The 14,392-nt window shown below is 50.5% G+C and overlaps 1 protein-coding gene across 1 annotated transcript; it reads left to right on the top strand.

Annotated features, from left to right (window-relative positions):
* The first annotated feature begins 2,992 nt into the window (after window positions 1–2,992).
* LOC122451722 (protein Shroom3-like) lies at window positions 2,993–9,394 on the top strand. Its single transcript, XM_043484635.1, is given in 4 exon segments — window positions 2,993–3,000; window positions 3,069–6,904; window positions 6,907–7,082; window positions 7,085–9,394. Coding segments are annotated over 4 exon segments (5,709 nt in total). The 3' UTR covers window positions 8,774–9,394.
* The last annotated feature ends 4,998 nt before the right edge of the window (window positions 9,395–14,392 follow it).

Raw genomic sequence — 14,392 nt, 5'->3', positions numbered from 1 at the left:
CAAGTTAGATGCATTTAGTGTCACACCAGGCTTTTTGTTCAGTTGTGAGAATCACAGGATGATAGAGACAAAGTCCCTGCCTTTTGTGGGACCATCTGTAACAGGAAAAATTGACAAAAAAGAAAAAAAATTGTAATGCACTCCCTTTTCATTTTTAAAATTTTCCTTAACTTTTAATTTTGTTTTGGGGTGTAACTGATTAACAATGTTGTGACAGTTTCAAGTAAACAGTGAAGGGGCTCAACCATACATATACATGGATCCATTCTCCCCTAAACTCCCCTCCCATTAGAGCAAAGTTCCATGTGCTCTACAGTAGGTCCTTGTTGGTTATCCATTTTAAATAGCACAGTGGTACATGTCCATCCCTTTTTATATGATCCGACAGTCTCACTCTTTGGTATCTACCCAAATGAATTTAAAACTTATGTCACCATCAAATGTGAACATAGATACTTATAGCAGCAAACTAAGTAAGTAACCAAGATATGCTTCTGTAAATGAATGAATAAATAAACTGTAGTGCATTCGGGCAGTGGAATATTGTCAAAACATGAAAAGTCATAGAGGAAACTTACATGTATATTACTAAATAAGAAGCCAATAAAAAAGACTATATACTGTATGATTCCAATTATATGACATTTTGGAATAACTGTGGGGAAAGCAAAAAAGACTAGTGGTCTCCAGGGTTGTAGGGACAGAAAGATAAAGAGTAAAGTAAAGCTGACAGGCTACAGTCCGTGGGGTCGGAAAGAGTCAGACATGACTGAGCATCTAAGCACAGCAAAGCAGAGGAAAGAGGATTTTTAGGGCAGTACAGTTACTCTGCAGGATATCAGTTCAGTCACTCACTCATGTCCAACTCTTTGCTACCCCACAGACTGCAGCACTCCAGGCTTCCCTGTCCATCATCAACTCTCAGAGCTTACTCAAACTCATATCCATTGAGTCAGTGATGCCATCCAACCGTCTCATCTTCTGTTGTCCCCTTCTCCTCCTGCCTTCAATCTTTCCCAGCATCAGGGTCTTTTCAAATGAGTCATTTCTTCACATCAGATGGCCAAAGTATTGGAGTTTCAGCTTCAGCATCAGTCCTTCTGAGAGGGTAACAGGCAGGAAGGCCAGGGGTCTCCAAACAGAGGAAATAGGCTGCAAGTGCCAGACATTTTTATCTCTCTTAAGCAGCAGGAGGAAACAAACCAGCGATATTTTTTTCTTCTCTATACAAATTTAAAAGGAGGTTTCTCTTAAAAATGCTGTGTTGCCATGACACCTGGTTTCACCTGAAGCTAACTACTCTCAAACCTTGAGTTAACCAATACTTTTTTTTATGGAAATGTTTGTCTTAAGATATGTTAAGTTACCCCAGACTCTGTAAGTTCCGCCAAATGGCCTAACCTACTTACTCAGATATTGTTCCCCTAATCTATGTAAACGAAACTATTTGTTGGTAATCTGCCCTTCTACAAGATTCAAGTCAATCGTTTTATGGCCAGGGATGAATTATCTGGTACCATTCTAAATTCTAAGACATTCCTTTCTTTTCATTAACAGACTGTGAGTGACTATATAACTTACAGCTAAAGACTAGGAGGCGGGTATTCTTTCTGATGCCTATGTCAGAAGCTTTCTCTATCTCCTTTATACTTTAATAAAACTTTATTACACAAAAGCTCTGAGTGATCCAGCCTCGTCTCTGGCCCCGGATTGAATTTGTCTCCTCCAGAGGCCAAGAATCCCGGCGTCTTATCGTTCAGCAACAACCTTTCACTTCCAGTGAATATTCAGGACTTTAGGATGGACTGGTTGGATCTGCTTGCAGTCCAAGAGACACTCAAGAGTCTTCTCCAACACCACAGTTCAAAAGCATTAATCTGTAGGATATACAAGTACATATTTCCCCAAACTCATAAACTCTACAACTCCAAGAGTGACTCTTGGTGTGAACTATGACATGTGGGTGATAATGATGTCTGTCTCAGTGTAGGTTCAAGAATTATAACAAATGTATTACTCATACATTATAATTATGTATTTATAAAATTATGCGTTATAAAAATGTATTACTCATACATTATAATTTGTGGAACAAATTATAACAAATGATCACGATGCTGGTAGAATGGTTGTGTGTATGTGGGGTGAGGAGCTAGATGGAAATTCTCTGTACTTTCTGCTCGATGGTTGAGTCACTAAGTTGTGTCCGACTCTTGGTACCCCATAGACTGTAACCTGCCAGGCTCCTCTGTCCATAGGATTTCCCAGGCAAGAATACTAGAGTGGGTTGCCATTTCCTTCTCCAGGAGATCTTCCCAACCCAGGGGTCAAATCCTGGTCTCCTGCATTGCATGCAGATTCTTTACGGACTGAGCTACGAGGGAACAGTTATATTGTAAATGTCAAACTGTTCTCACAAATAAGTCTGCTTAAAAAAAAACATGATTTCAATCCTTCCATCTCTAAAATTTGATTATTTCTAAGGGAGAAAAAGAACTTTGTTCATTGACTTTTAAAATCAGTTTTAAAATCCTAAGTGGCCCTCCGGCTCGGCCCCGGCGGCCCGGTAGGCGTGGTGGTCGGGCGCCCCCGCACCCTCCGGGCGGGGCGCCCCGCTTCACCCCCAGCAGCCTCGCGCCCCAGGCTCGCCGCTGTAGCCGGGGCGCAGGGCCCGGCCGAGCCTCCCATTGTTAAGCGCGGCCCGGCCCCGCCGGCGATGCCCCGCGCCGCCTCCTCCGAGCTGCGGCGAGGTTTGAACTTGGCGTTGGCCCCGAGCCCCGCGCTGCTGCCGGGGGCGACCGCGGCCGGGCAAGCGGCGATGGTGGCGCTGGCCCCTGGGTTGGAGGGGGACTGGAGTGGAGGTGGCTGGCAAGGAAGCTTCCCCAGGCAAAACACAAGCAAAAGAACAAAACTGCTGATTGTCAGAACTGAGTTCTTCCTAAGGCTGTAACAGCCCACACGGAGGAGATTGGAGCCCCCTCTGCCCATCCTCATGGAAATGTAGTAGAAATCAGGAGCTAAAGGGATCTGGAGAGACCCTCCCCAGACACCTCCCCTTGGTGTTCAAGAGAGCTACAGGAACAGGGCGATCTGGAACTGCTTCTTCAGTATTGGCTGAAGCTCAGTTCAGAAAGCAGAGATGCATGTGCAGACCCAGGCCCTGCAGACACTGGCACCTCTGACTCCTTCGGCCCAGAGCACCTCACCTCTGACCCCCAGCACGGGAAAGTGGCATGGTCAGGAGGGGTTAAACCTCGGCTGAAGCACAGACGCACTGAACCTGCAGGCCAGCCCCACTCTTGGCACTCGACCAAACTTGGGGAGAACCAACCCGATGCCAGCATGATGCAGATATCTCAGGGTGCAATTGGCACGCCTTGGCCCCAGAGCTACCATTCCAGCTCCTCCACCAGTGACCTCTCTGGCTATGACCACGCGTATCTGAGGCAGAGCCCCGACCGGTGCAGCTCCCAGGGGAGCATGGAGAGCCTGGAGCCCGGCAGGGGATACCCACCCTGCCACCTTCTCTCCCCAGCCAAGTCCACCAGAAGCATTGACCAGCTCAGCCACCTCCACAGCAAGAGAGACTCGGCTTACAGCTCCTTCTCCACCAGTTCCAGCATCCTCGAGTATCCACCCCCTGGCGTCTCTGGCCGGGAGCATTCGGGCTCCACGGACACCACTTCTGCTCGAGGTGGCCTCCTAGAAGGGATGAGGCAGGCAGATATTCGCTATGTTAAGACGGTCTATGACCCCTGGAGGGGGGTCTCCGCAGAGTATGAGGTGAACTCTTCAGGCCTGCTTCTCCAAGGTAGGGAGACTCGAGCCTCGGCTGATGGTCAGGGCTACGATAAATTCCATAATGTTCCTCGAGGCAAAGGCACGCCCCCCTCTTCCTGGAGCCAGCAGTGCTCCGGTTCCTTAGAGACCGCTGTGGACAACTTGCCTCCTAAAGTGGGTGCGCCCCTGCCCCCAGCTCGAAGTGACAGTTATGCAGCCTTCCGGCAGCGAGAGCGGCCCAGCTCCTGGTCTAGCCTAGATCAGAAACGGTTCTGCCGGCCTCCGGCAAACTCGGCAGGCACCCTGAAATTTCCCTTCATAGAGGAACAGCTGCATACTGTGCTAGAGAAGAGCCCAGAAAGCAGCCCTCCAGTGAAGCCCAAGCACAATTACACCCAGAAGGCCCAGCCTGGCCAACCTCTGCTGCCGACTGGCATCTACCCAGTACCTTCCCTGGAGCCACACTTCGCCCAGGTGCCCCGGCCTTCTGTGAGTGGAAATGGTACCCTCTACCCTGCCCTGGCCAAGGAGGGTGGGTACACACCTCCTCAGGGAGCGTGCGACAGAATGGCTGCCCTTGACGAGAATGGGAACCAGAACGGATTTAGCAGGCCTGGCTTCGCCTTCTGCCAGCCCCTAGAACGGGACTCAGTGTCCCTAGTAGAGAGGAAACCTGAAACTTCAGCCAAATGTGTCGCCTATAAAGTCCATTTTCCCTTAGTGCCTGAGAACGAGGAGACCTCCCAGAAGAGACTTCTCACACCTCTAGAAGGCCACAGCCCACATCCCAGTGAGAGAAAGAGCACCCAGGGCAACAAATATTCTAATTACCACAGCCTCCAATCCCCTCAGGTTCAGGCATGGCAAGTGGGTGAAGACAAGAGATCCTTCCTGCCCTCAGAGCCTTGGGAGGGGGATTCCCATGAAGACCACAATGCCAACCTCTGGGGGAGGTTCCACAGAGGCAGCCTGGGCCAGAGTGTGCCAGGCAGCTTCAGCAAGACTGCAGCTGCCTTCTCCTCCCTCCAGAACATTCCTGAGAGTCTAAGAAGGCAAAGCAGCCTGGATCTCGGAGGAGCAGCCCAGGAAGTCTATCTGGAAGGCTCATCTGCCTGCGCAGTCGATACCAAGGGAGAAGAGTCTGGAAGGACTCCTCTTGCTGATCACAAGAGCCAGCTGGACAGGTCGGTGTCCTATCCAAGGCCAAAGGGGAGAACCTTGGCCTCTTTCCACAGTTCAGACCCGACATATGAAGAGCCGCCCTCCCCATCCCCACAGGAGACCTCCAGTCTGGGCCGGAGGAGGCTGAGTTCCAGCAGCACCTCGGCTTTGCAGGGCTTTCAGTAGGGGAAGCCCCACTGCTCCATGCTGGAGAAGGTTTCCAAGATCGAGCAGCGAGAGCAGGCTGGCCAGAGGCCCCCGAGTGCCGGCGGCTCTACCTACGGCTATAACTACAGGCCCCACAGGACACTCCCAGCCTCCAGTACTTTGGGGAATGACTCGGAGGAGACTAAAGGCCGTATACATTTTTCCGAATCCACTGAACCCCTAGGCAATGGAGAGCAGCACTTCAAAAACGGGGAGCCAAAGTCAGAAGAGGTTTCCTGGCAGCCGTGTGGTCAACAGCCGAGGCGGGCTGCGGAGGGTGGCCGGGGTGCCCCACTCCAGGGTGGGGAGCTCCCGAGGCGGGACGCCCGTCTGCTCCGCAGCCAGAGCACTTTCCAGCTCTTCAGCGAGGCCGAGAAGGAGGCCATGTGGTCAGACGACAGGCCCCGCACGCCCGAGTCGCCCGTGCAGGACACCCCCTTCAGCCGCGCCTACCGGAACAGCATCAAGAACGCGCAGTCCCGCGTCCTGGGGTCCACGTCCTTCCGACGCCGGGACCTCGAGCCCGGGACGCCCGTGGTCTCCAGACCCTGGCGCCTGCGACCCGCCTCGGCCCACGTGGGGCTGCGCAGCCCGGAGGCGCCGATTTCCGCCTCCCCGCACACCCCGCGCGAGCGGCACAGCGTGACCCCGGCCGAGGGGGACCCGGCCCGGCTCGCGCCCCCCGCCACCCGGAGGGGTCCGCGCCGGCATCTGACCCCCGAGCGGAAGAAGCGCTCATACTTGGAGCCCGAGAAGATGCACGAGGTGGGGGTCTCGGAGGAACCCGAACCCGAGCCCCCTGGGCCGCCGAGGAAGGGGCCGCATTTTATGGATGGCTCGGTGACCGACCGGCGCCGCATCTTCGAGCGAGACGGCAGAGCCTGCTCGACCCTCAGCCTGTCGGGGCCCGAGCTGAAGCAGTTCCAGCAGAGCGCGCTGGCCGGCTACATTCAGCGCAAGACCGGCAAGCGGCCCGCGGGCGCCGGCTGCGGCCTGCAGGAGCCCGGGCGGCTGCTGGAGCGCGCCCAGAGCACCTACCTCCTGCCCGAGGGCCCGGGCCTCGCCACGGCTTCCAGTCTCTGCTCGCTCCGGGAGCCTAGCCTGCCGCCCCGCAGGGAGACCGCCCTTCTGCCAGCCACTGCGGTGGGGAGTGCTGGGGAGACCCAGCGGGCCTCCCGAGATCGCAGCAGCTCCTTTGCCGGCGGCGGCCACCTTGGGAAAAGGCACCGCGGGGACCCAGCGCCAAGAGAACTGCTCGGTAGAGCTAACAGTGGATCAAAGGGCCCCCAGAGACTGAATGGGACCCCAGGGGAGCCCTCCCCGTGAGGGGCCACGGCTGGGAGGGCCGCAAAGTCCATGTCTGCCGAGGACCTGCTGGAGCACTCGGATGTCCAGACTGTCCCTGTCCACATGAGGTCACGGTCATCTCCCACCGCAGACAAGCGCCAGGATGTGCTTTTGGGGAAAAACAGTGACTTTGGTCTCATGAAGGATCCGTGTTATTTGGCTGGCCCAGGTTCCAGGCCATTCAGCTGTTCCAGCCGTGAAGAGATGCCAGCGCTCAGACACTATCCCAGCCCTCACTGGGGGGATTCGGGCTGCAAAGCAGGTAGTGGTGGTACCTCTGTGCCAAACGGGGGTCCGGGGCCGCTGGACCCTCCGAGACAGGCCAGCAGAACGCCTTGCCCTCCGCCACTGTCCTCGGGAGCTCACAAGCATCTTCCAGACGCCAGGGCTGCACCTCTGAGCTCGGTCCTGCCTGCCCTGGCCCTTCGAGCTATTGCTCACAGGCCGCAGCACAGCCCTCCACACCAGCCGGGACCCCCAGAAGCAGCGGCAGCCACAGCCCGGCCCAGCCTCCCAGCCCTGAGTGTGGAATGGAAGAGCGCACAGGGATGCGGGCCTCCCCGCCCTGGATGAAGCGGGCCTATATATGGTCAGAGAGGAGAGCCTCCCCGAGGACCCCCCGAAGCACTATCCCAAGCCACGGAATGCCCCCAGCTCGAGCAGCACTTCCGACCCGGATACGCCTCTCGGGGCCCCAGGCATGCCGGGCAGGCTTTCCCTCCGGATCTCCGAGTCAGCCTTGCTGGCTTCCCCGCCACCTCGCGAGGACTGTGAGGACGACGAGGTGTTTGTGAGGGACCCACGCCCCACCACCACTTCCAGCCCCCGCTGTGATGACCTGCTGCCGCCCCCACCGCCGCCGCCCCCGCCGCCAACAACCAGCCAGGCATCCCCGGCCCAGGGCCTGGACCATTTCCCTCTGCCTCCCCCCGAAGCTGTGTGCCCGACCCAGTGGGAGGAGGGCTACCTGGAGCCCTGCTCCAGCGCCAGCAAACTTGCCAAGGTGACAGTTGCCAAGGAAAGGTCCATGCCTGGTGCAGCCCTTCTGGTTGATAATCAGCTGCTGGGTTCCAGATCGCAAACTTCAGGCAAGAGTTTGGAGGCCAAGGAGACCAACCCGCCCTCCACCACAGGCACTCTGCCCCAGCCTGCTGGGTCCCTAAGCAAGCAGCCAAGCCCAGGCCAGCCATCTGCCACACAGACCCACAGCCTCATGCACGAGCCAGCCAGTGGGACTGCAGGTTTAGAAAAGCATGTCACTTCTGGTCCTCAGAAGACCTCAGAAGACATAAGAACAGAGACCCTGGCCAAGGAAATTATCCACCAAGACAAATCTCTGGCAGACATTTTGGACCCAGACTCCAGAATGAAGACAACTATGGACCTGATGGAAGGTTTGTTTCCTCGAGATGTTAATTTGCTGAAGGAAAACAGCATAAAAAGGAAGGCCGTGCAGAAAACCATCAGCTTCCCAGGATGTGAGACCAAGAGGAGTGACGACAAGGAAGCGGTGGGCATGTTGGTCAACTGTCCTGCCTACTACAGCGTGTCTGCTCCCAAGGCCGAGCTTCTAAACAAAATCAAAGCTATGCCAGAAGAGGTGAATGAGGAAGAGGAGCAGGCAGACATCAACGAAAAGAAGGCGGAGCTGATCGGAAGCCTCACCCACAAGCTCGAGACCCTCCAGGAAGCCAAGGGGAGCCTGCTGATGGACATCAAGCTCAATAACGCCCTGGGGGAGGAGGTGGAGGCCTGGATCAGTGAGCTCTGCAAGCCCAACGAGATTGACAAGATGTTCATTGGGGACTTGGACAAGGTGGTGAACCTGCTCCTGTCCCTCTCGGGGCGCCTGGCCCGTGTGGAGAACGTGCTCAGCAGCCTCGGTGAAGATGCCAGCAACGAGGAAAGGAGCTCACTCAATGAGAAGAGGATGGTCCTGTCTGCTCAGCACGAGGACGCCCAGGAGCTCAAGGAGAACGTGGATCGGAGGGAGCGTGTGGTGCTGGACATCCTGGCCAATTACCTCTCCAAGGAGCAGCTCCAGGATTACCGGCATTTCGTTAAAATGAAGTCGACACTCCTCATCGAGCAGAGGGAGCTGGACGACAAGATCAAGCTGGGCCAGGAGCAGGTCAGGTGCCTGCTGGAGAGCCTCCCCTCGGACTTCGTGCCCAAGGCGGGGGCCCTGGCCCTGCCCCCAGGCCTCACCAGCGATGTGACTGCCGTGGGGGGCTGGACTGGCCACGGTGGTTTCCCAGCGGTGACCTCCCCACTTTAACCTCCTCTCCAGTACCCACCCCAAAGACTACTCCTTCTCTCAACACTATTTAATCTGAAAAATGTTTCAGTACAAGCCGCCCGTTAAGCTCTGTGGGTTATTGGTTTTTGTTTTTTTTTTCTGGATAAAAGCAAAAATTCCATCCAGGAAAAAGCCTGTACTTCTCCTTCTCGCCCTTCATGATTGATCTCCCGAGGGCTTGAATGCCACTGGGAGGTGACCCCCTTTCTATCGTTACTTCGTAGTAGAAAGAAAATTAATGGAACTGTGAGCAGAGATCGGAGGGTGTCTGATTGATGGTCTAGTTTTTCACAGGCCGAGGCAACACGGATCCGTGGGAGTCACCCTCAGGACCGCATCCACAGTGGCCTTCCCTGCCTGTGGGCAGTGGACAAGTACGCATACTTATCAGTGAAGGGCCTGCAACGTACCGCCTTAAAGAGAAACACACACGGGAGAAAATTGTCCAACCTTGAACACTGTTATTTATATTTTTAAAAATGAAAAAGATCATTGTGTGCTAACCACTTACTTGATTCTGTTCTGTGGTGGATATAGACAGTTATGTTTGAGCTTTGTATTTTGTGAAAACCTTAATGAAATGAAGAATTCCAAAGACAGTAAAAAAATAAAATAAAATAAAATAAAATCCTAAGTGAAGCATGTTTTTTTAAAATCCACATTCATTCTTTAAAAGTAATTATTTTCTAATTTTCAAATGACATTTATTAGCTAAATCACAACACAATTATTTAGTCAACTAGCATTTACATAACAGCAGCTTTAAAAATAAGCCAAAACTGAAATATACAGACCTGCTTACAAAACTGTTTTATATCCCGTGGTCTGATCTACAAGCAGGTGGCCTAGGAGACCTGAGGCTCAGAATGTCTATCTCTAGAGATAAATTCAGTCTCTCCTATACCCTCCTCAACCCTTCCAGCACTGGCCGAGACTTACAGGCCCAGCAGGAGAGCCATGAGGATGTTCATGTCTAGGGTCCTTGTCTCAGAGAGCAGTGAGGGCCCTTCCCAGAGCTCTCACTCAGGTTGCTCACTGACCACTGACTATGTTCCTTTTTGTGTGTATTAACCTATTGAAGAGCCACAGAAATAAGTATGGTGGTAAGAGATGCCCCAGACAGAATAAAGAAGCTGTATGAATGGTAAGTTTTCAGAACCTAGCAACTCAGTGCCTTTTTCTATTATCAGTGTCTGGAGATTCCTGAAGTATACACAGAAAACTGAAGAAGACATCACACAACACAGCAGTAAGTTTACACTGAGGGTGTTTTTGCTTTTGACCTTTTCTTTACAAACATCCAACCATGGATAATGCCTACATGTGTAGGCAAGCTCAAATTCACCTAAAGAAATTTAGGCTCATATTTCTGGCTCCACAGGACCCATCACCCTAAGACACCCTTTTACCTCTCAGACTCAGCTTTTCCCTCTGCAACCCTGCATCCCCACTGAATCACATTTTCTTCTCACATTCACTTGAGCAGACATCCAAAACCATGGGTTTCTGTCCACTCACAATGCAACTATGTCTTAACTTTCAGTTTCCAAGAAAACTTTTGACAAATGCACCCAGCTTGGCAGGGGTATTACCCCAGTATATGAAGGGCTCAGAACGATAGCATGTGTCATCTCCACAGTGTGGACCAGAGATGGAGCTAATGCAGGTGGTATTGGGTGACCTAAGACTTTCAGGATCTCAAGTAATTCAGCCCGACACTAGGCAAGTCTTCTGAGTTGGAGGATTCCCTGAGAGCTGAAACTTTCCCAAGGGACCAGGGACAGCTCTTGACTTAAACTGGGCAGCTCGGAGTTGAGTTGCAGCGTCTTCTCTATGATGGCTGTGGAGAGTGGGTTTCCATGCATGCTGAAGAGTGTGAGCTGAAAACAGTGGTTCAGGGCAGGCAGGATGGCCTCAAGGTGGGAGTCCCTGATTCAACACTTTTCTTTTTTTTTTTTTTAACACTTTTCTAAGTACAGTTTCTGTAGGGTGGCTACAACTTCCTCCAGCAAAGCTATGTATGAGGAGCTCAGAACTAGAATAGGTCAGGGTGACACCACTCAGATTCAAGCTCTTTAGCTGACTGATATTTGGACACCGGGAAAGGGGTCAAATCTGAAGCTGTAAGGAGGCAGTGAGTTGTAACAAGATTGTCCAAGGGGGTCTTCAGGCATCTGGGATAGAAAAAGAGGAATTATGTGTTAGAAACTGGGGTAGAAGGTGACCTCAAATTGGAAGACAAGTGATCTGGCCAAGGCTACAATTGGTCTGACTGACCATCTGATAATGATCAAACCCAGGGTGCCCAGTCTTATTTTAGCCAGAGTCTTGATTACATAGTATCTTGAAAGTTCCCTTTCCTCATCTGTCCTGCAGAGTAGAACATACTCCACTTCTTTATAAGGATGAAAGAAATTAATGGAATGGACTAGAACAAGCTCGGAGTAGAGCCTGCCACTTTGTCTCAATAAACAGTGGGCATCCATGGTACTTTCAATGAGGTGAAGTCCTGTGAACACCTCCAAGGTAGCTGAGAGCTGTCCTGTCCTCAACCTGTCCTCAGTCACTGGTTCCATTGATGACCTTGAGGACACATCAACACTGGATCCAGACCACATTCTCCAGAAGTCCTGGCCAGTATTCCCTCCTGTGGGGCAACAGCAGATGGGCAGTGATGGTTTAAGATCCATACACAGTGAAGCCAGTCTTAGAATTTAGGCAACAGTCTGACTTCCCACCTAAGCTTTTACCACACATTCCTGATGTCACCTGCAGCCTTGCCCTCTTCTTGCCTCTCTGGCTCAGTTTCCTCCCTCTCCTCTTCCCCCTCCATCCTTCCTGGATTTCTGCTTCTAGTACACTTAAGCATCACTAGAAGGATGTATAGCATGTACTTTTAGGTTTCCTTGCATCTTAGGCACTCTTGCACTGCTGGAAGGCTTTTCCCAAAGAGAGCTTAGCAATGGCCAAGGTCTCCGAGCTTCTTCACTGACATCATCAGAAGCCTCTAGTCCATCTTTTGGCCATCCACTCTCTGATCCCAGGTCTCTCTTCAGGTTGTCTATTAACCTACTAGGCTACCTGGATTAGACTCACCTGGGGCAATCTTTCTGGGCAAGCAGGACATCCAGCACTGCTTGTAAGGTCCCCACATGAGGTTTCTGCATCAGGCCTCCCAGAGGCAGGAGAACATAGGGCCAGGTGTGCCTCATGGGCTTCAGAGTTTGACTGTGTCTTCCATAGAAGGCCCCCATGAGCTGTGAGGGGAAGAGCTCAATGGGCAGATATTCCAGAGTAGTGATGACTGAGGCCTCATCCCTCAACAAGCTCATTGCCACCAGGTCCAGGAGTCTGGGTGGTATCCAGAGATGCATCCTGACTCTGCTCCAAAAGGAATCCTGTGGAAACTTCCAGGGAACAAGACATCCTTCTCAGGCCAAACAAGAACACACCTCAGTCTGTCGCCCCATGTTCAGAGGAAACTTTTTTGGACCAAGGGCAGTGACTACTCTGGCAGTGGTGCAAGTGCCTGTTAGGCCCAAACACACTCTGGGCTCAGTGGGCACAATGGCATAGCTTTACCCCTTTGGGCACTAGAGCAAGAACCTCATAAGAAGCAAAGAGGAAGAAGCCCAGCCACTATTCCATCCATGCCATCCACTGCTTTGTTTAATCATGTTCCACTGGGAGGTGGGGACCATGAGCTGAAAGTTAAGCTTCATCTTTTTGGGGGAAAATTTTAATCCATCACTTAGAGCCTTAAAACTAAGGGAATAAGAGCATCATGTGGCCCAACACAGCCTTTATCCTCAGTTCCCACAGTTCACTGGGCTGGGAAACCGTAAGTGAAGTGTGAAAGTCATTCAGTCGTACCCGACTCTTTGTGACCCCATGGATTATACAGTCTATGGAATTCTCAAGGCCAAATACTGCAGTGGGCAGCCGTTCCCTTCTCCAGGGGATCTTCCCAACCCAGGAATTGAACCCAGGTCTTCTGCATTGAAGGCTGATTCTTTACCAACTGAACTATAAGAGATACCCCTACAATGAATGCTGCTTATGCACAAATTAAATATTTTAAATTTCAAGAAATAAAATTCCAACAGATGATTTTCACTAAAAATATCATCTGCTCCTTAAAAAAATATTTTAAAATGGTATAAACCAAGGCACCAATTAAAGTATTTGGGATTATGTCAAAACCACAGAAGAAGCAAAATAAAAACCTTAAATCAGTACATCAAAAAATAAATAACTTTTGTTCATTTTAATTTATTTATATATTCAATTAGGCCATGTGGCATGCGGGATCTTAGTTCCTGGACCAGGGATTGAACCCATACACTCTACAGTGGAAATGCAGTGTCTTAACCACTGGTTTGCAAAACTATACAAACCTAGAAAACATATCAAAAAGCAGAGCTGTCACTTTGCTGCCAACAACAGCAGAGCTGGTGAGGTACTGATATGAAGTATTCCTTCTGCTAAACTCCTTTCCTTCATATCCAGTACAAAGACTCCACTCTCTAAAAATAGCATACAGAATGTTATTTTAAGCTTTTATTTTAAAAGCCTAACTAGTAAAATTACAAAGTGTATGAGCCGTAATCTAAGTGCAGAAATGAAATACTTCATAATCTAAGTGCAGAAATGAAATACTTCAAATGTCAAGAAATAAAATTCCATACAGTTTTTTTTATTTAAAAAAAACTTACTTAAGTCAGTTAAAAGTGACTTAAACCAAGCACACACAAAAGGTATGGAAATAAGGCAAAACTACACTTTGACACAAAATCAAAGCCTTAAATTTGTTCATCTTGAAAAAAAGAAAACGAACGACTTTTTCTGCCATCCTGAACTGTTTGCCACCATTCAAGACCCACTGGCCATGAGTAAGATGAGGATGTTTTTAGCTGAGATCAGTAACTCACCAGCTCTGCTGTTGTTGGCAAGGCACTCCAACCTAAAACCCCTTGTAGAACCCAGGCAATGACTATATCTCTTCTTTGGTGCCTGAGGATTTTATAGGATTTTCTCATCATTTCTTCCCCCTTCTGATTAGTAACTCCCAATTGGAAAGTGAAACCTGGTTAGATTCCAGAATATCCAGCAGGTTAAACCTGATATTTGTCTGTCTCCAGATTGATTGACTCAGATTTTCATTTTTAAGAATTAGGTTGAAGGGGAAGTCAAAACACATTCCTAGATTTACCCCCTACAAACACTGATTGAATTTTATTAATACAGACAACTGTAGTAGGGTGTGATCAAGGAGGGATTAATTTGTTTCCAACATTGGGCAAAAAAAGAAAAACCTGAAAGCATATTCCTGGAAGATCTTTGGCCATATCAAAAGTATCAAAATGTCCTACAAATAAGACAGCTTTGCAAGGGCAGTAGTGCTATCCCAAAGAAAACAAAATAAATTTCTCCATGTATCAAGCTGTCTGGTTTCAAATTGAGAAAGGAGTACATCAAGGATGTATATTGTCACCTTGCTTATTTAACTTATATGCAGAGCATATCATGCAAAATGCTCAGCTGGAAGAAGCACATGTTGGAATCAAGACTGCTGAAAGAAATATCAATAACTTCAGA

The sequence above is a fragment of the Cervus canadensis genome, chromosome 13 (assembly GCF_019320065.1).
Source record: "Cervus canadensis isolate Bull #8, Minnesota chromosome 13, ASM1932006v1, whole genome shotgun sequence".
Taxonomy (NCBI): domain Eukaryota; kingdom Metazoa; phylum Chordata; class Mammalia; order Artiodactyla; family Cervidae; genus Cervus; species Cervus canadensis.
The sequence above is the reverse complement of the archived record's forward strand: the minus strand, read 5'-3'. Positions and strand labels throughout refer to the sequence as shown.